General features: G+C 60.0%; 1 protein-coding gene across 2 annotated transcripts in view; it reads right to left on the bottom strand.

The window, feature by feature from the left end:
• OPLAH (5-oxoprolinase, ATP-hydrolysing) overlaps positions 1 to 21,296 on the bottom strand; it is a 28,384-nt gene extending 7,088 nt beyond the window's left edge. The window contains exons 1-3 of one of the 2 annotated variants that reach the window (XM_040696025.2): positions 21,138 to 21,296; positions 9,456 to 9,613; positions 516 to 676 (exon numbers count right to left, since the gene is read on the bottom strand). In XM_040696025.2, the coding sequence (XP_040551959.1) occupies positions 516 to 676; positions 9,456 to 9,607 (313 nt within the window). In that variant the 5' untranslated portion in view covers positions 9,608 to 9,613; positions 21,138 to 21,296. Of the gene's footprint in view, positions 1 to 515; positions 677 to 8,628; positions 8,681 to 9,455; positions 9,614 to 21,137 lie in introns of those variants that run through there. The other variant, XM_040696026.2, reaches the window with a different exon arrangement.
• Between the last annotated feature and the right edge of the window lie 894 nt (positions 21,297 to 22,190).

Here is a 22,190-nt window from a genome sequence, read left to right as displayed (position 1 = left end):
CAGCGCCCCCATAGGGCTCAATGACACCACAGCGCCCCCTAGCGGCCACCTCCCACCCCATAGGGCTGTATTGTACCCCATAGGTCCCACTGCCCCCCACTGCCCCCCATTGCCCCCCTTCTCACACTGCATGCCGTAGGGCTGCATTATGCCCCATAGGTCCCAATGCCACACAGCGCCCCCTAGCGGCAGTCCTCCACCCCATGGGGCTCAATGACCCCACAGCGCCCCCTAGCGGCCACCTCCCACCCCATAGGGCTGCACTGTACACCATAGGTCCCAATGCCCTACAGCGCCCCCTAGCGGCCACCTCCACCCCCATAGGTCTCAATGACCCCCACAGCGCCCCCTAGCGGCCACCTCCCACCCCCATAGGTCCCAATGTCCCACAGCGCCCCCATAGGGCTCAATGACACCACAGCGCCCCCTAGCGGCCATCTCCCACCCCATAGGGCTACATTGCCCCCCATAGGTCCCACTGCCCCCCACTGCCCCCCACTAGCCCCCCTTCTCACCCTGCATGCCGTAGGGCTGCGTGACGCGGCGCTCGCTGAGCACGGACAGCACGAGGGGGGCTCTGAACTGCAGCTCTCTCCTCACTCCGTCACCGCCCCGGAATCGCCCCGAACCGCCCGAACCGCGGCGCAGCTCAAAGCGCCGCACCACCACCGGGTAACTGCGGGGGGACACAGAGACACACAGGGACACATTGAGACCCATTGGGACACACCGAGACCCATAGAGACCCATAGGGACACATAGAGACCCATAGAGAACCACAGGGACACACAGAGACACATAGGGACACACTGAGACCCATTGGGACACATGGAGACCCATTGGGACCCATAGGGACACATAGAGACCCATAGAGAACCACAGGGACACACAGAGACACACAGGGACACGCTGAGACCCACTGGGACACATGGAGACCCATTGGGACCCATAGAGAGCCATAGGGACCCATAGAGAGCCATAGGGACACACAGAGACACATAGGGACACACTGAGACCCGTTGGGACACACTGAGACCCATTGGGACACATGGAGACCCATTGGGACCCATAGAGAGCCATAGGGACCCATAGAGAGCCATAGGGACACATGGAGACCCATAGAGAACCATAGGGACACACAGCGACACGTAGGGACACACTGAGACCCATTGGGACACACTGAGACCCACTGGGACACGCTGAGACCCATTGGGACACGCTGAGACCCGTTGGGACCCATAGAGAGCCATAGGGACCCATAGAGAGCCATAGGGACACATGGAGACCCATAGAGAGCCATAGGGACACATGGAGACCCATAGAGAACCATAGGGACACACAGCGACACGTAGGGACACACTGAGACCCATTGGGACACACTGAGACCCATTGGGACCCATAGAGAGACATAGGGACACACTGCGACCCATTGGGACACACTGAGACCCATAGAGAGCCATAGGGACACATGGAGACCCATAGAGAGCCATAGGGACCCATAGAGACCCATAGAGAACCATAGGGACACACTGAGACCCATAGAGAACCATGGGGACACACTGAGACCCATTGGCACACACTGAGACCCATTGGGACACACTGAGACCCATAGAGAGCCATAGGGACACATGGAGACCCATAGAGACCCATAGGGACACATGGAGACCCATAGAGAGCCATAGGGACACATGGAGACCCATAGAGAACCATGGGGACACGTAGGGACACACTGAGACCCATTGGGACACACTGAGACCCATTGGGACCCATAGCGACACATAGAGACCCATAGAGAACCATAGGGAGCCATAGGGACACATAGGGACCCATAGGGATACATAGGGACATGTAGGGACATATAGAGACCCATAGAGAGCCATAGGGACACGTGGGGACACATAGGGACCCAAAGGGACACACGGGGACACATAGGGACATGTCGGGACCCATAGAGACCCATAGGGACACATAGGGACCCATAGAGGCCCATAGAGAGCCATAGGGACACGTAGGGACCCATAGGGACACACAGAGACCCATAGACACCCATAGAAACACACAGGGACACATGGAGACCCATAAGGACCCATAGGGACACATAGGGACACATAGGGACACACAGAGCCCTATAGGGGCCCATAGAGAAACAGAGACACAGAGACGCATAGAACCCATAGAGCCCCATAGAACCCATAGAGCCCCATAGAGCCCTATAGAGCACCATAGAGCCCTATAGAGCACCATAGAGCCCCATAGAGCCCCATAGAACCCATAGAGCCCCATAGAGACCCATAGAGCCCCAGTGAGTCCCATAGAGCCCTATAGAGCACCATAGAACCCATAGAGCCCCATAGAACCCCAGTGAGTCCCATAGAGCCCCATAGAGCACCATAGAACCCATAGAGCCCCATAGAGCCCCACTGAGCACCACAGACCCCCCCAACCCCATACCCCACCCCATATCTCACCCCCTACCCCACCCCATAACCCCCAGCCCCCTACCCCATACGCCCCCACCCCGTAACATCCCCATACCCCACCACCCACCCCATACATCCCATCCCATAGCCCCCCCCACCCCGTACGCCACCCATAACCCCCATAACCACCCCATACCCCCCCAACACCCGACAAACCCCCATATCCCACCCCATACCCCCACCCCAAAACCAACCCCCAACCCATAACCCTCCCCCACCCCCCCCCACCATACCCGACCCCATAACCCCCCCCATACCCCCTTACCCCATAACCCCCCATATTCCCACCCCCCACCCTATATCCAACCCCATACCCCACCCCATACACCCCCACTCCATACCCCCCCCCAGCCATAACCCCCCATACCCACCCCATAACCCCCCCACCCATAACCCCCCTACACCCCCCCCACCCCATACCCCACACCATACGCCCCCCAAATCCCACCCCTACCCGACCCCAACCCCCCCACCCCATAACCCCACCCCATAAGCCCCCCACCCCATAACGCCCCCATATCCCCACCCCCCCACCCCAAATCCCCCCATATTCCACCCCATTCCCCCCCATCCCCCCCCATATCCTCCCCACCCCATAACCCCCCACCCCATACCCACCCCATAAGCCCTCTACCCCATAACCCCCCCCATATCCCACCCTATATTCCACCCCATAATCCCCCATACCCCATACACCCGAACCCATAACCCCCCACACCCACCCCATACCCCCCATTCCCCCCATATCCCCCCCATATCCTCCCCACCCCATAACCCCCCTACACCCCCCCCACCCCATACCCCACACCATACGCCCCCCAAATCCACCCCTACCTGACCCCAAGCCCCCAACCCATAACCCACCCCATAAGCCCCCCACCCCATAACACCCCCATATCCCCACCCCCCCACCCCAAATCCCCCCATATTCCACCCCATTCCCCCCCATCCCCCCCCATATCCTCCCCACCCCATAACCCCCCACCCCATAAGCCCTCTACCCCATAACCCCCCCATATCCCACCCCATATTCCACCCCATAACCCCCATACCCCATACACCCCGAACCCATAACCCCCCCACACCCACCCCATACCCCCCATTCCCCCCATATCCCCCCCATATCCTCCCCACCCCATAACCCCCCTACACGCCCCCCCACCCCATACCCCACACCATACGCCCCCCAAATCCCACCCCTACCCGACCCCAACCCCCCACCCCATAACCCACCCCATAAGCCCCCCACCCCATAACGCCCCCATATCCCCAACCCCCCCACCCCAAATCCCCCCATATTCCACCCCATTCCCCCCCATCCCCCCCATATCCTCTCCACCCCATAACCCCCCACCCCATAAGCCCTCTACCCCATAACCCCCACATATCCCACCCTATATTCCACCCCATAATCCCCCATACCCCATACACTCCGAACCCATAACCCCCCCCACACCCACCCCATACCCCCAATTCCCCCCATATCCTCCCCACCCCATAACCCCCCTACACCCCCCCCACCCCATACCCCACACCATACGCCCCCCAACCCCACCCCATACTCGACCCCAACCCCCCCACCCCAAAACCCCCACCCCATACCTCACCCCATAAGCCCTCTACCCCATAACCCCCCCCATATCCCACCCTATATTCCACCCCATAATCCCCCATACCCCATACACTCCGAACCCATAACCCCCCCGCACCCACCCCATGCCTCCCATCCCCCCCCATATCCTCCGCACCCCATAACCCCCCCATATCCCACCCCATAACCCCCATACCCCATACACTCCGAACCCATAACCCCCCCACACCCACCCCATACCCCCCATTCCCCCCATATCCCCCCCATATCCTCCCACCCCATAACCCCCCTACGCCCCCCCACCCCATACCCGACCCCAACCTCCCCACCCCAAAACCCCCACCCCATAACCCCCCACCCCATACCTCACCCCATAAGCCCTCTACCCCATAACCCCCCATATCCCACCCTATATTCCACCCCATAATCCCCCATACCCCATACACCCCGAACCCATAACCCCGCCACACCCACCCCATACCCCCCATTCCCCCCCATATCTCCCCCATATCCTCCCCACCCCATAACCCCCCTACACCCCCCCCACCCCATACCCCACACCATACGCCCCCCAAATCCCACCCCCTACCCGACCCCAACCCCCCCACCCCATAACCCACCCCATAAGCCCCCCACCCCATAACGCCCCCATATCCCCACCCCCCCACCCCAAATCCCCCCCATATTCCACCCCATTCCCCCCATCCCCCCCATATCCTCTGCACCCCATAACCCCCCCATATCCCACCCCATATTCCACCCCATAACCCCCATACCCCATACACCCCGAACCCATAACCCCCCCACACCCACCCCATACCCCCCATTCCCCCCATATCCCCCCATATCCTCCCCACCCCATAACCCCCCTACACCCCCCCACCCCATACCCACACCATACGCCCCCCAAACCCCACCCCTACCTGACCCCAACCCCCCACCCCATAATCCCCCATCCCATACTCCCCCACCCCATAACCCCCCCAATACCTCACCCCATACCCAACCCCATAACCCCATACCACACCCCATACCCACCCCATAACCCCACACCCCATAACCCCACACCCATAACCCCACACCCCCATACCCCCATACCCACCCGATACCCCACAACCCCATAACCCCATACCCGCACCATTCCCACCCCACACCCCATAACCCCACACCCCACACCTCATACCCACCCCATAACCCCATAACCCCACAACCCCATAACCCCATACCACCCCATACCCACCCCACACCCCATAACCCCGCACCCCACACCTCATACCCACCCCATAACCCCATAGCCCCATAACCCCATACCCGACCCTATAACCCCATACCCCATAGCCCCACACCCCCATAACCCCATAACCCCACACCCCTTAACCCCATACCCCACACCCCACAACCCCATACCAACCCCATTTCCACCCCACACCCCATAACCCCACACCTTATATCCACCCTATAACCCCATAGCCCCATACCCCATAACCCCATACCCACCCCACACCCCATAACCCCACACCCCATAACTCCATACCCCATAACTCCATACCCCATACCCACCCCATAACCCCATAGCCCCATAGCCCCATACCCCCATAGCCCCCTACCCCACAACCCCATAACCCCATACCCGACCCCATAACCCCATACCCACCCATAACTCCATACCCGACCCCTTAACCCCATACCCACCCCATACCCCACAACCCCACACCCCATACCCAACACCCCATAACCCCACACCTCATAACCCCATACCCCATACCCCACAACCCCACACCCCATAACCCCACACCCATATCCCATAACCCCATAACCCCACACCCCATAACCCCACACCCACCCCATCCCTGACCCCATAACCCCATACCCCACACCCCATAACCCCACACCCCATACCCCACACCCCATACCCCACATCCCATACCTGACCCATAACCCCACACCGCATAACCCCACACCCCATAACCCCATACCCACCCCATACCTGACCCCATAACCCCACACCCACCCGATACCTCACAAACCCATAACCCCATACTCACCCCACACTCCACAACCCCACACTCCACAACCCCACACCCCATAACCCCACACCCCATACCCCACACCCCCATAACCCCACCCCCCATAGCGCCGCCCCCCGCACTGCAGCTCGAGGATCTCAGGGCCGGTGCAGCGGGTGTTGGTCATGTGACTGTGCACGCCGCTGCGCCCGGCCCAATGCCCCATACCCCATAACCCATAACCCCATACCCCATACCCCATAACCCATACCCCATAACCCCATACCCCATAACCCCATACCCCATAGCCCCACACCCCATAACCCCCTACCCACCCCACACCCCATAATCCCACACCCCACAACCCCATACCCACGCCATAACCCCATAACCCCATGCCCACCCCATACCCAACCCACACCCCATAACCCCGCACCCCACACCTCATACCCACCCCATAACCCCACACCCCATAACCCCACACCCCATACCCCACACCCCACAACCCCACACCCCACAACCCCACACCCCATACCTGACCCCACAACCCCACACCTCATAACCCACACCCCATACCTGACCCCATAACCCCACACCCCACAACCCCACACCCCACAACCCCACACCCCACAACCCCATAACCCCATACCCCATACCCACCCCATAACCCCATAGCCCCATAACCCCACACCCCATAACCCCCTACCCACCCCACACCCCATAATCCCACACCCCACAACCCCATACCCACCCCACACCCCACAACCCCATACCCACAGCCATAACCCCATAACCCATGCCCACCCCATACCCAACCCACACCCCATAACCCCGCACCCCACACCTCATACCCACCCCATAACCCCACACCCCACAACCCCACACCCCATAACCCCACACCCCATATCCCATAACCCCATAACCCCACACCCCATAACCTCAAACCCCATAACCCCACACCCACCCCATACCTGACCCCATAACCCCATAACCCCACACCCCATAACCCCACACCCCATACCCCACACCCCATACCTGACCCCACAACCCCACACCCCACAACCCCACACCCCATAACCCCACACCCCATACCCCACAACCCCACACCCCATACCTGACCCCACAACCCCACACCCCATAACCCCACACCCCATACCTGACCCCACAACCCCACACCCCATAACCCCACACCCCATAGCCCCACACCCCATAGCCCCACACCCCATAACCCCACACCCCATATCCCATAACCCCATAACCCCATACCCCATAACCCCACACCCCATAACCCCACACCCCATATCCCATAACCCCATAACCCCATACCCCACAACCCCACACCCCATAACCCCACACCCACCCCATCCCTGACCCCATAACCCCATAACCCCACACCCCATAACCCCACACCCCATAACCCCACACCCATACCCCACACCCCATACCTGACCCATAACCCCACACCCCATAACCCACACCCCATAACCCCATAACCCACCCCATACCTGACCCCATAACCCCACACCCACCCGATACCTCACAAACCCATAACCCCATACTCACCCCACACTCCCACAACCCCACACCCCACAACCCCACACCCCACAACCCCACACCCCACAACCCCACACCCCATACCTGACCCCATAACCCCACACCCCATACCTGACCCCATAACCCCATAACCCCATAGCACCGCGCACACGCAGCTCGAGGATCTCGGGGTCGGTGCTGCGGGTGTTGGTCATGTGACTGTGCACGCCGCTGCGCCCGGCCCAATGCCCCATACCCCATAACCCATAACCCCACACCCCATAACCCCATACCCACCCCAGAACCCCATACCCACCCCAGAACCACATACCCGACTCCATGACCCCCCCACCCAATAACCCCATACCCACCCCATAACCCCACCACTCCCCACCACCGTACGCACCCCATAACCCCATACCCACCCCATACCCCATAACCCCACACCCCCATAACCCCATACCCCACAACCCCATACCCACGCCATAACCCCATACCCCCATACCCACCCCATAACCCCACACCCACCCCATAACCCCACACCCCATAACCCCATACCCACCCCATAACCCCATACCCCACAACCCCATAACCCCATACCAACCCCATTCCCACCCCCACACCCCATAACCCCACACCCCACACCTTATATCCACCCTATAAACCCCATAGCCCCATACCCCATAACCCCATACCCACCCCACACCCCATAACCCCACACCCCATAACTCCATACCCCATAACTCCATACCCCATAACTCCATACCCCATAACTCCATACCCCATACCCACCCCATAACCCCATAGCCCCATACCCCACAACCCCATAACTCCATACCCGACCCCTTAACCCCATACCCAACCCATAACCCCATACCCCACAACACCATAACCCCATACCCACCCCATTCCCACTCCACACCCCATAACCCCACACCCCATAACCCTATACCCCACAACCCCATAACCCCATACCTGACCCCATAACCCCATAGCCCCATAGCGCCGCCCCCCGCACCGCAGCTCGAGGATCTCGGGGTCGGTGCTGCGGGTGTTGGTCATGTGACTGTGCACGCCACTGCGCCCGGCCCAATGCCCCATACCCCATAACCCCACACTCCATAACCCCATACCCACCCCACAACCACATACCCGACTCCATGACCCCCCCCACCCAATAACCCCATACCCACCCCATAACCCCACCACTCCCCACCCCGTACGCACCCCATAACCCCATACCCACCCCATACCCATAACCCCACACTTCCATAACCCCATACCCCACAACCCCATACCCACGCCATAACCCCATACCCCCATACCCACCCCATAACCCCACACCCACCCCATAACCCCACACCCCATAACCCCATACCCACCCCATAACCCCATACCCCACAACCCCATAACCCCATACCAACCCCATTCCCACCCCACACCCCATAACCCCACACCCCATAACTCCATACCCCATAACCCCACACCCCATAACCCCACACCCATAACCCTACACCCACCCCATACCTGACCCCATAACCCCATAACCCCACACCCCATAACCCCACACCCCACAACCCCACACCCCATACCTGACCCCATAACCCCACACCCCATACCCCACACCCCACAACCCCACACCCCATAACCCCACACCCCCATACCTGACCCCATAACCCCACACCCCATAACCCCACACCCCACAACCCCACACCCCATAACCCCACACCCCATACCTGACCCCATAACCCCACACCCATAACCCTATACCCCACAACCCCATACCCCACAACCCCATAACCCCATACCTGACCCCATAACCCCACCCCCCATAGCACCGCGCACCGCAGCTCGAGGATCTCGGGGTCGGTGATGCGGGTGTTGGTCATGTGACTGTGCACGCCGCTGCGCCCGGCCCAATGCGGCCCCGCGCCGGCCCCGCCCGCCACCGTCTCGTAGTAACCAATGGACGCGTCGCCGAACGTCACGTTGTTCATACAGCCCTATGGGGGGGGGGGGGAGAATGGGGTCACGTGGTACTATAACGGGTGTGGGGTCACGTGGTACTATAAGGGGTATGGGGTCATACAGCCCTATGGGGGTATGGGGTCACGTGGTACTATAACGGGTATGGGGTCATACAGCCCTATGGGGGAATGGGGTCACGTGGGTACTATAGGGGTATGGGGTCACACAGCCCTATGGGGGAATGGGGTCACACAGCCCTATGGGGGGGGGAATGGGGTCACGTGGTACTATAGGGGTATGGGGTCAGACAGCCCTATGGGGGGAATGGGGTCATGTGGTACTATAACGGGTATGGGGTCATACAGCCCTATGGGGGGAATGGGGTCATACAGCCCTATGGGGGTATGGGGTCACGTGGTACTATAACGGGTATGGGGTCATACAGCCCTATGGGGGTATGGGGTCAGACAGCCCTATAATGGGTATGGGTGGTATGGGGTCATACAGCCCTATAGGGTTATGGGGTCACGTGGTACTATAAGGGGTATGGGGTCACACAGCCCTATGGGGGGGGAATGGGGTCACGTGGTACTATAGGGGTATGGGGTCAGACAGCCCTATGGGGGGAATGGGGTCAGACAGCCCTATGGGGGGAATGGGGTCACGTGGTACTATAACGGGTATGGGGTCACACAGCCCTATGGGGGTATGGGGTCACACAGCCCTATGTGGGAATGGGGTCATGTGGTACTATAGCAGGTATGGGGTCACACAGCCCTATGGGGGAATGGGGTCACACAGCCCTATAAGAGGTACGGGGACAGACAGCCCTATAGGGGGTATGGGGTCATGTGGTACTATAACGGGTATGGGGTCATACAGCCCTATGGGTGCAATGGGGTCACACAGCCCTATGAGGGCAATGGGGTCAGACAGCCCTATGGGGGCAATAGGGTCAGACAGCCCTATAACGGCTATGGGTGGTATGGGGTCACACAGCCTGTGGGGGTATGGGGTCAGATGGCCCTATGGGGGAATGCGGTCATGTGGTACTATAACGGGTATGGGGTCATACAGCCCTATAAGGGGCATGGGGTCAGACAACCCTATGGGGGTAGGGGGTCATACAGCCCTATAGTGGCATGGGGTCACACAGCCCTATAGGGGGAATGGGGGTCACACAGCCCTATAAGAGGTATGGGGACAGACAGCCCTATGGGGGTATGGGTCAGACTGCCCTATGGGGGAATGGGTCACACAGCCCTACAAGGGGTATGGGGTCATGTGGTACTATAACGGGTATGGAGTCATACAGCCCTATAGGGGGTATGGGTTCACACAGCCCTATAGGGGTATGGGGTCATGTGGTACTATAACGGGTATGGGGTCACACAGCCCTATGGGGGTATGGGGTCACGTGGTACTATAACGGGTATGGGGTCACACAGCCCTATGGGGGTATGGGGTCACACAGCCCTATAAGAGGTATGGGGACAGACAGCCCTATAGGGGTATGGGGTCATGTGGTACTATAACGGGTATGGGGTCATACAGCCCTATGGGGGCAATGGGGTCACACAGCCCTATGAGGGCAATGGGGTCAGACAGCCCTATGGGGCAATAGGGTCAGACAGCCCTATAACGGCTATGGGTGGTATGGGGTCACACAGCCCTGTGGGGGTATGGGGTCAGATGGCCCTATGGGGGAATGGGGTCACGTGGTACTATAAGGGGTATGGGGTCACACGCTCGCTATCTGGCAGTGCCGGGGAATGGTATGGATCCCTATAGGATTCTTGCTGGTTCACTTTGTGGCAATACCTGGATCTGTATGGCTCCCTATGGGGTTTCCAAACGGATCACTTTGTGGCAATACCAGGATGGCTCTGGCTCCCTAAGGGATTCCCAGTGGCTCCCTTTGTGGCAGTACCTGAATCTCTCTGGGTCCCTATGAGGTTCCCAACGGCTCCCTTTGTGGCAGTACCTCATGTCTGTATGGCTCCCTATATGACTCACCACAGCTCCCTTTGTGGCAGTACCTGGGGTCTATATGACTCCCTATGGGACTCCCCATAGCTCCCTTTGTGGCAGTACCTGAATCTCTCTGGCTCCCTATGGGGCTCCCCACGGCTCCCTTTGTGGCAGTACCAGGATGGCTCTGGCTCCCTATGGGGCTCCCCACGGCTCCCTTTGTGGCAGTACCTGGGGTCTATATGACTCCCTATGGGGCTCCACACGGCTCCCTTTGTGGCAGTACCAGGATGGCTCTGGCTCCCTATGGGGCTCCCCACGGCTCCCCTTTGTGGCAGTACCTGGGCTCTGTCTGGCTCCCTATGGGGCTCCCCACGGCTCCCTTTGTGGCAGTACCTGGGCTCTGTCTGGCTCCCTATGGGGCTCCCTTTGAGACTCCCAATGGCTCTCTTTGTGGCAATACCATGATGGCTCTGGCTCCCTATGGGGTTCCTCACAGCTCCCTTTGTGGCAGTACCAGGATGGCTCTGGCTCCCTATGGGGCTCCCCACGGCTCCCTTTGTGGCAGTACCTGAATCTCTCTGGGTCCCTATGAGGTTCCCAACGGCTCCCTTTGTGGCAGTACCTGGGCTCTGTCTGGCTCCGAATGGGGCTCCCCACAGCTCCCTTTGTGGCAGTACCTGGGGTCTATATGACTCCCTATGGGGCCCCCAATGGCTCCCTTTGTGGCAGTACCTGGGGTCTATATGACTCCCTATGGGACCCCCAATGGCTCCCTTTGTGGCAGTACCTGGGGTCTATATGACTCCCTATGGGACCCCCAATGGCTCCCTTTGTGGCAGTACCTGGGCTCTGTCTGGCTCCCTATGGGACTCCCAATGGCTCCCTTTGTGGCAGTACCTGAATCTGTCTGGTTCCCTATGGGGCTCCCACGGCTCCCTTTGTGGCAGTACCAGGATGGCTCTGGCTCCCGATGGGGCTCCCCACGGCTCCCTTTGTGGCAGTACCTGAATCTCTCTGGGTCCCTATGGGCCCCCCAATGACTCCCTTTGTGGCAGTACCAGGATGGCTCTGGCTCCCTATGGGCCCCATATTGGCTCCCTTTGTGGCAGTACCTGAATCTCTCTGGGTCCCTATGGGCCCCCCAATGGCTCCCTTTGTGGCAGTACCAGGATGGCTCTGGCTCCCTATGGGCCCCCCAGTGGCTCCCTTTGTGGCAGTACCTGAATCTCTCTGGCTCCCTAAGGGGCTCCCCACGGCTCCCTTTGTGGCAGTACCTGGGGTCTGTCTGGCTTCCAATGGGGCTCCCTTTGAGACTCCCAATGGCTCACTTTGTGGCAATACCATGACGGCTCTGGCTCCCTATGGGCCCCACATTGGCTCCCTTTGTGGCAGTACCTGAATCTCTCTGGGTCCCTATGGCCCCCCAATGGCTCCCTTTGTGGCAGTACCAGATGGCTCTGGCTCCCTATGGGACTCCCAATGGCTCCCTTTGTGGCAGTACCTGAATCTCTCTGGGTCCCTATGGGGCTCCCCACGGCTCCCTTTGTGGCAGTACCTGGGCTCTGCCTGCCTCCCTATGGGGCTCCCCACGGCTCCCTTTGTGGCAGTACCTGGGCTCTGTCTGGCTCCCAATGGGGCTCCCTTTGAGACTCCCAATGGCTCTCTTTGTGGCAATACCATGACGGCTCTGGCTCCCTCTGGGGCTCCCCACAGCTCCCTTTGTGGCAGTACCAGGATGGCTCTGGCTCCCTATGGGACTCCCAATGGCTCCCTTTGTGGCAGTACCTGGGGTCCTGTCTGGCTCCCAATGGGGCTCCCTTTGAGACTCCCAATGGCTCTCTTTGTGGCAGTACCAGGATGGCTCTGGCTCCCTATGGGCCCCACATTGGCTCCCTTTGTGGCAGTACCTGAATCTCTCTGGTCCCTATGGGCCCCCAATGGCTCCCTTTGTGGCAGTACCAGGATGGATCTGGCTACCTATGGGGACTCCCAATGGCTCCCTTTGTGGCAGTACCTGAATCTGTCTGGTTCCCTATGGGGCTCCCCACGGCTCCCTTTGTGGCAGTACCAGGATAGCTCTGGCTCCCTATGGGGCTCCCCACGGCTCCCTTTGTGGCAGTACCTGAATCTCTCTGGGTCCCTATGAGGTTCCCTATGGCTCCCTTTGTGGCAGTACCTGAATCTCTCTGGGTCCCTATGGGCCCCCCAATCGCTCCCTTTGTGGCAGTACCAGGATGGCTCTGGCTCCCTATGGGCCCCACATTGGCTCCCTTTGTGGCAGTACCTGAATCTCTCTGGGTCCCTATAGGCCCCCCAATGGCTCCCTTTGTGGCAGTACCTGAATCTGTCTGGCTCCCTATGGGGCTCCCCACGGCTCCCTTTGTGGCAGTACCAGGATGGCTCTGGCTCCCTATGGGGCTCCCCACGGCTCCCTTTGTGGCAGTACCAGGATGGCTCTGGCTCCCTATGGGGCTCCCCACGGCTCCCTTTGTGGCAGTACCAGGATGGCTCTGGCTCCCTATGGGGCTCCCCACGGCTCCCTTTGTGGCAGTACCTGAATCTCTCTGGGTCCCTATGAGGTTCCCAACGGCTCCCTTTGTGGCAGTACCTGGGCTCTGTCTGGCTCCCAATGGGGCTCCCCACAGCTCCCTTTGTGGCAGTACCTGGGGTCTATATGACTCCCTATGGGACCCCCAATGGCTCCCTTTGTGACAGTACCTGGGCTCTGTCTGGCTCCCTATGGGGCTCCCCACTACTCCCTTTGTGGCAGTACCTGAATCTCTCTGGGTCCCTATGGGCCCCCCAATGGCTCCCTTTGTGGCAGTACCAGGATGGATCTGGCTCCCTATGGGCCTCCCAATGGCTCCCTTTGTGGCAGTACCTGAATCTGTCTGGTTCCCTATGGGGCTCCCCACGGCTCCCTTTGTGGCAGTACCTGAATCTCTCTGGGTCCCTATGAGGTTCCCAATGGCTCCCTTTGTGGCAGTACCTGAATTCTCTCTGGGTCCCTATGGGCCCCCCAGTGGCTCCCTTTGTGGCAGTACCAGGATGGCTCTGGCTCCCTATGGGCCCCACATTGGCTCCCTTTGTGGCAGTACCTGAATCTCTCTGGGTCCCTATGGGCCCCCCCAATGGCTCCCTTTGTGGCAGTACCAGGATGGCTCTGGCTCCCGATGGGGCTCCCACGGCTCCCTTTGTGGCAGTACCAGGATGGCTCTGGCTCCCTATGGGCCCCACATTGGCTCCCTTTGTGGCAGTACCTGAATCTCTCTGGGTCCCTATGGGCCCCCCAATGGCTCTCTTTGTGGCAATACCATGATGGCTCTGGCTCCCTATGGGACTCCCAATGGCTCTCTTTGTGGCAGTACCTGAATCTCTCTGGGTCCCTATGGGGCTCCCCATGGCTCCCTTTGTGGCAGTACCTGGGCTCTGTCTGGCTCCCTATGGGGCTCCCCACGGCTCCCTTTGTGGCAGTACCTGGGGTCTGCCTGCCTCCCTATGGGGCTCCCCATGGCTCCCTTTGTGGCAGTACCTGATTCTCTCTGGCTCCCTATGGGGCTCCCCACCGGCTCCCTTTGTGGCAGTACCAGGATGGCTCTGGCTCCCTATGGGGCTCCCCACGGCTCCCTTTGTGGCAGTACCAGGATGGCTCTGGCTCCCTATGGGGCTCCCCACGGCTCCCTTTGTGGCAGTACCTGAATCTCTCTGGGTCCCTATGAGGTTCCCAACGGCTCCCTTTGTGGCAGTACCTGGGCTCTGTCTGGCTCCCAATGGGGCTCCCCACAGCTCCCTTTGTGGCAGTACCTGGGGTCTATATGACTCCCTATGGGACCCCCAATGGCTCCCTTTGTGGCAGTACCTGGGGTCTGCCTGCCTCCCTATGGGGCTCCCCATGGCTCCCTTTGTGGCAGTACCTGGGGTCTGCCTGCCTCCCTATGGGGCTCCCCACGGCTCCCTTTGTGGCAGTACCTGATTCTCTCTGGCTCCCTATGGGGCTCCCCACGGCTCCCTTTGTGGCAGTACCAGGATGGCTCTGGCTCCCTATGGGGCTCCCCACGGCTCCCTTTGTGGCAGTACCTGAATCTCTCGGGGTCCCTATGAGGTTCCCTATGGCTCCCTTTGTGGCAGTACCTCATGTCTGTATGGCTCCCTATATGACTCACCACAGCTCCCTTTGTGGCAGTACCTGGGGTCTATATGACTCCCTATGGGACTCCCCATAGCTCCCTTTGTGGCAGTACCTGGGGTCTCTCTGGGTCCCTATGGGGCTCCCCACAGCTACCTTTCTGGCAGTACCAGAATGGCTCTGGCTCCCTATGGGGCTCCCCACGGCTCCCTTTGTGGCAGTACCTGGGGTCTGTCTGGCACCCTATGGGGCCCCCCCACGGTTCCCTTTGTGGCAGTACCTGGGGTCTATATGACTCCCTATGGGCCCCCCAATGGCTCCCTTTGTGGCAGTACCTGGGGTCTATATGACTCCCTATGGGGCTCCCCACGGCTCCCTTTGTGGCAGTACCTGGGGCTCTGTCTGGCTCCCTATGGGGCTCCCTACGGCTCCCTTTGTGGCAGTACCTGAATCTCTCTGGCTCCCTATGGGGCTCCCCAGGGCTCCCTTTGTGGCAGTACCAGGATGGCTCTGGCTCCCTATGGGCCCCCCAGTGGCTCCCTTTGTGGCAGTACCAGGATGGCTCTGGCTCCCTATGGGCCCCACATTGGCTCCCTTTGTGGCAGTACCTGAATCTCTCTGGGTCCCTATGGGCCCCCCAATGGCTCCCTTTTGTGGCAGTACCAGGATGGCTCTGGCTCCCGATGGGGCTCCCCACGGCTCCCTTTGTGGCAGTACCAGGATGGCTCTGGCTCCCTATGGGCCCCACATTGGCTCCCTTTGTGGCAGTACCTGAATCTCTCTGGGTCCCTATGGGCCCCCCCAATGGCTCTCTTTGTGGCAATACCATGATGGCTCTGGCTCCCTATGGGACTCCCAATGGCTCTCTTTGTGGCAGTACCTGAATCTCTCTGGGTCCCTATGGGGCTCCCCAATGGCTCCCTTTGTGGCAGTACCTGGGGTCTGCCTGCCTCCCTATGGGGCTCCCCATGGCTCCCTTTGTGGCAGTACCTGATTCTCTCTGGCTCCCTATGGGGCTACCTATGGCTCCCTTTGTGGCAGTACCTGAATCTCTCTGGGTCCCTATGAGGTTCCCAACGGCTCCCTTTGTGGCAGTACCTGGGCTCTGTCTGGCTCCCAATGGGGCTCCCCACAGCTCCCTTTGTGGCAGTACCTGGGGTCTATATGACTCCCTATGGGACCCCCAATGGCTCCCTTTGTGGCAGTACCTGGGGTCTGCCTGCCTCCCTATGGGGCTCCCCATGGCTCCCTTTGTGGCAGTACCTGGGGTCTGCCTGCCTCCCTATGGGGCTCCCCATGGCTCCCTTTGTGGCAGTACCTGATTCTCTCTGGCTCCCTATGGGGCTCCCCACGGCTCCCTTTGTGGCAGTACCAGGATGGCTCTGGCTCCCTATGGGGCTCCCCACGGCTCCCTTTGTGGCAGTACCTGAATCTCTCTGGGTCCCTATGAGGTTCCCTATGGCTCCCTTTGTGGCAGTACCTCATGTCTGTACGGCTCCCTATATGACTCACCACAGCTCCCTTTGTGGCAGTACCTGGGGTCTATATGACTCCCTATGGGACTCCCCATAGCTCCCTTTGTGGCAGTACCTGGGGTCTCTCTGGGTCCCTATGGGGCTCCCCACAGCTACCTTTCTGGCAGTACCAGAATGGCTCTGGCTCCCTATGGGGCTCCCCACGGCTCCCTTTGTGGCAGTACCTGGGGTCTGTCTGGCTCCCTATGGGGCCCCCCCCACGGTTCCCTTTGTGGCAGTACCTGGGGTCTATATGACTCCCTATGGGCCCCCCAATGGCTCCCTTTGTGGCAGTACCTGGGGTCTATATGACTCCCTATGGGGCTCCCCACGGCTCCCTTTGTGGCAGTACCTGGGCTCTGTCTGGCTCCCTATGGGGCTCCCTACGGCTCCCTTTGTGGCAGTACCTGAATCTCTCTGGCTCCCTATGGGGCTCCCCAGGGCTCCCTTTGTGGCAGTACCAGGATGGCTCTGGCTCCCTATGGGCCCCCCAGTGGCTCCCTTTGTGGCAGTACCAGGATGGCTCTGGCTCCCTATGGGCCCCACATTGGCTCCCTTTGTGGCAGTACCTGAATCTCTCTGGGTCCCTATGGGCCCCCCAATGGCTCCCTTTGTGGCAGTACCAGGATGGCTCTGGCTCCCGATGGGGCTCCCCACGGCTCCCTTTGTGGCAGTACCAGGATGGCTCTGGCTCCCTATGGGCCCCACATTGGCTCCCTTTGTGGCAGTACCTGAATCTCTCTGGGTCCCTATGGGCCCCCCAATGGCTCTCTTTGTGGCAATACCATGATGGCTCTGGCTCCCTATGGGACTCCCAATGGCTCTCTTTGTGGCAGTACCTGAATCTCTCTGGGTCCCTATGGGGCTCCCCAATGGCTCCCTTTGTGGCAGTACCTGGGCTCTGTCTGGCTCCCAATGGGGCTCCCCACAGCTCCCTTTGTGGCAGTACCTGGGGTCTATATGACTCCCTATGGGACCCCTATGGCTCCCTTTGTGGCAGTACCTGGGGTCTGCCTGCCTCCCTATGGGGCTCCCCATGGCTCCCTTTGTGGCAGTACCTGGGGTCTGCCTGCCTCCCTATGGGGCTCCCCATGGCTCCCTTTGTGGCAGTACCTGATTCTCTCTGGCTCCTATGGGGCTCCCCACGGCTCCCTTTGTGGCAGTACCAGGATGGCTCTGGCTCCCTATGGGGCTCCCCACGGCTCCCTTTGTGGCAGTACCTGAATCTCTCTGGGTCCCTATGAGGTTCCCTATGGCTCCCTTTGTGGCAGTACCTCATGTCTGTACGGCTCCCTATATGACTCACCACAGCTCCCTTTGTGGCAGTACCTGGGGTCTATATGACTCCCTATGGGACTCCCCATAGCTCCCTTTGTGGCAGTACCTGGGGTCTCTCTGGGTCCCTATGGGGCTCCCCACAGCTACCTTTCTGGCAGTACCAGAATGGCTCTGGCTCCCTATGGGGCTCCCCACGGCTCCCTTTGTGGCAGTACCTGGGGTCTGTCTGGCTCCCTATGGGGCCCCCCCACGGTTCCCTTTGTGGCAGTACCTGGGGTCTATATGACTCCCTATGGGCCCCCCAATGGCTCCCTTTGTGGCAGTACCTGGGGTCTATATGACTCCCTATGGGGCTCCCCACGGCTCCCTTTGTGGCAGTACCTGGGCTCTGTCTGGCTCCCTATGGGGCTCCCTACGGCTCCCTTTGTGGCAGTACCTGAATCTCTCTGGCTCCCTATGGGGCTCCCCAGGGCTCCCTTTGTGGCAGTACCAGGATGGCTCTGGCTCCCTATGGGCCCCCCAGTGGCTCCCTTTGTGGCAGTACCAGGATGGCTCTGGCTCCCTATGGGCCCCACATTGGCTCCCTTTGTGGCAGTACCTGAATCTCTCTGGGTCCCTATGGGCCCCCCAATGGCTCCCTTTGTGGCAGTACCAGGATGGCTCTGGCTCCCGATGGGGCTCCCCACGGCTCCCTTTGTGGCAGTACCAGGATGGCTCTGGCTCCCTATGGGCCCCACATTGGCTCCCTTTGTGGCAGTACCTGAATCTCTCTGGGTCCCTATGGGCCCCCCAATGGCTCTCTTTGTGGCAATACCATGATGGCTCTGGCTCCCTATGGGACTCCCAATGGCTCTCTTTGTGGCAGTACCTGAATCTCTCTGGGTCCCTATGGGGCTCCCCAATGGCTCCCTTTGTGGCAGTACCTGGGCTCTGTCTGGCTCCCTATGGGGCTCCCCACGGCTCCCTTTGTGGCAGTACCTGGGGTCTGCCTGCCTCCCTATGGGGCTCCCATGGCTCCCTTTGTGGCAGTACCTGATTCTCTCTGGCTCCCTATGGGGCTCCCCACGGCTCCCTTTGTGGCAGTACCAGGATGGCTCTGGCTCCCTATGGGGCTCCCTACGGCTCCCTTTGTGGCAGTACCAGGATGGCTCTGGCTCCCTATGGGGCTCCCCAATGGCTCCCTTTGTGGCAGTACCTGGGCTCTGTCTGGCTCCCAATGGGGCTCCCCACAGCTCCCTTTGTGGCAGTACCTGGGGTCTATATGACTCCCTATGGGACCCCCTATGGCTCCCTTTGTGGCAGTACCTGGGGTCTGCCTGCCTCCCTATGGGGCTCCCCATGGCTCCCTTTGTGGCAGTACCTGGGGTCTGCCTGCCTCCCTATGGGGCTCCCCATGGCTCCCTTTGTGGCAGTACCTGATTCTCTCTGGCTCCCTATGGGGCTCCCCACGGCTCCCTTTGTGGCAGTACCAGGATGGCTCTGGCTCCCTATGGGGCTCCCCACGGCTCCCTTTGTGGCAGTACCTGAATCTCTCTGGGTCCCTATGAGGTTCCCTATGGCTCCCTTTGTGGCAGTACCTCATGTCTGTACGGCTCCCTATATGACTCACCACAGCTCCCTTTGTGGCAGTACCTGGGGTCTATATGACTCCCTATGGGACTCCCCATAGCTCCCTTTGTGGCAGTACCTGGGGTCTCTCTGGGTCCCTATGGGGCTCCCCACAGCTACCTTTCTGGCAGTACCAGAATGGCTCTGGCTCCCTATGGGGCTCCCCACGGCTCCCTTTGTGGCAGTACCTGGGGTCTGTCTGGCTCCCTATGGGGCCCCTCCACGGTTCCCTTTGTGGCAGTACCTGGGGTCTATATGACTCCCTATGGGCCCCCCAATGGCTCCCTTTGTGGCAGTACCTGGGGTCTATATGACTCCCTATGGGGCTCCCCACGGCTCCCTTTGTGGCAGTACCTGGGCTCTGTCTGGCTCCCTATGGGGCTCCCTACGGCTCCCTTTGTGGCAGTACCTGAATCTCTCTGGCTCCCTATGGGGCTCCCCAGGGCTCCCTTTGTGGCAGTACCAGGATGGCTCTGGCTCCCTATGGGCCCCCCAGTGGCTCCCTTTGTGGCAGTACCAGGATGGCTCTGGCTCCCTATGGGCCCCACATTGGCTCCCTTTGTGGCAGTACCTGAATCTCTCTGGGTCCCTATGGGCCCCCCAATGGCTCCCTTTGTGGCAGTACCTGGGGTCTATATGACTCCCTATGGGGCTCCCCACGGCTCCCTTTGTGGCAGTACCAGGATGGCTCTGGCTCCCTATGGGGCTCCCCACGGCTCCCTTTGTGGCAGTACCTGAATCTGTCTGGCTCCCTATGGGGCTCCCCACGGCTCCCTTTGTGGCAGTACCTGAATCTGTCTGGCTCCCTATGGGGCTCCCCACGGCTCCCTTTGTGGCAGTACCTGGGGTCTGTCTGGCTCCCTATGGGGCTCCCCACGGCTCCCTTTGTGGCAATACCATGATGGCTCTGGCTCCCTATGGGGCTCCCCACGGCTCCCTTTGTGGCAGTACCTGAATCTCTCTGGCTCCCTATGGGGCTCCCCACGGCTCCCTTTGTGGCAGTACCAGGATGGCTCTGGCTCCCTATGGGCCCCCCAATGGCTCCCTTTGTGGCAGTACCTGCGATGCCGCGCAGGCCCCGAAGGCTCTGAGCACCACATCGACGATGCGCTGCGATGTCAGCACATTGCCCCCAACCACCGCCGCCTGCGGGGACGGGCTGAGGATGGAACCTTCCGGAAGGAGCACCCGCACCGGGGCCAGGCAGCCCTACGGGTCATTAATTACTTCATTAGGGGGGTCGTTAATTAGGGGGGTCATTAATGGGGGTATGGTCAATGGGGGGGTCATTAATGGGGGCTGAGAATGGAAGCTTAGGGGAGGAGGACCCCAACTGGGGCCAGGCAGCACTATGGGGGGGGGGGTCATTGGGGGGGTCATTGTAGGGGGTCATTAATGGGGGGGTTGTTAATTAGGGGGGGTCGTTAATTAGGGGGGGTCATTAATGGGGGGTCATTAATGGGGGTGTGGTTAATGGGGGCTGAGAATGGAAGCTTAAGGGAGGAGGACCCCAACTGGGGCCATGCAGCACTATGGGGGGGGGGGGGATCATTAATGGGGGGGTTGTTAATTAGGGGGGGTCGTTAATTAGGGGGGGTCACTAATGGGGGTATGGTTAATGGGGGGGGGTCATTAATGGGGGCTGAGAATGGAAGCTTAAGGGAGGAGCACCCGCACCGGGGCCAGGCAGCCCTACGGGTAATTAATTCATTAGGGGGGTCGTTAATTAGGGGGGTCATTAATGGGGGTATGGTCAATGGGGGGGGTCAATAATGGTTGTGTGGTTAATGGGGGCTTAAAGGAGGAGGATCCGGACTGGGGCCAGGCAGCCCTACAGGTAATGAATTCATTAGGAGGGTCGTTAATTAGGAGGGAGTTCTTAATGGGGGGGGGGGGTTATTAATGGGGGTGTGGTTAATGGGGGGGTCATTAATGGGGGTGTGGTTAATGGGGGGGGGGTCATTAATGGGGGCTGAGGATGGAAGATTAGGGGAGGAGGACCCCAACTGGGGCCAGGCAGCCCTATAGGTAATTAATTCATTAGGGGGGTCGTTAATTAGGGGGGGGGTCATTAATGGGGGGTCATTAATTGGGGTATGGTCAATGGGGGGG

Source organism: Gallus gallus, chromosome 2, assembly GCF_016699485.2.
Source record: "Gallus gallus isolate bGalGal1 chromosome 2, bGalGal1.mat.broiler.GRCg7b, whole genome shotgun sequence".
Taxonomy (NCBI): Eukaryota; Metazoa; Chordata; class Aves; order Galliformes; family Phasianidae; genus Gallus; species Gallus gallus.
Note: the sequence above shows the minus strand (reverse complement) of the source record. Positions and strands in the feature narration are given on the sequence as shown.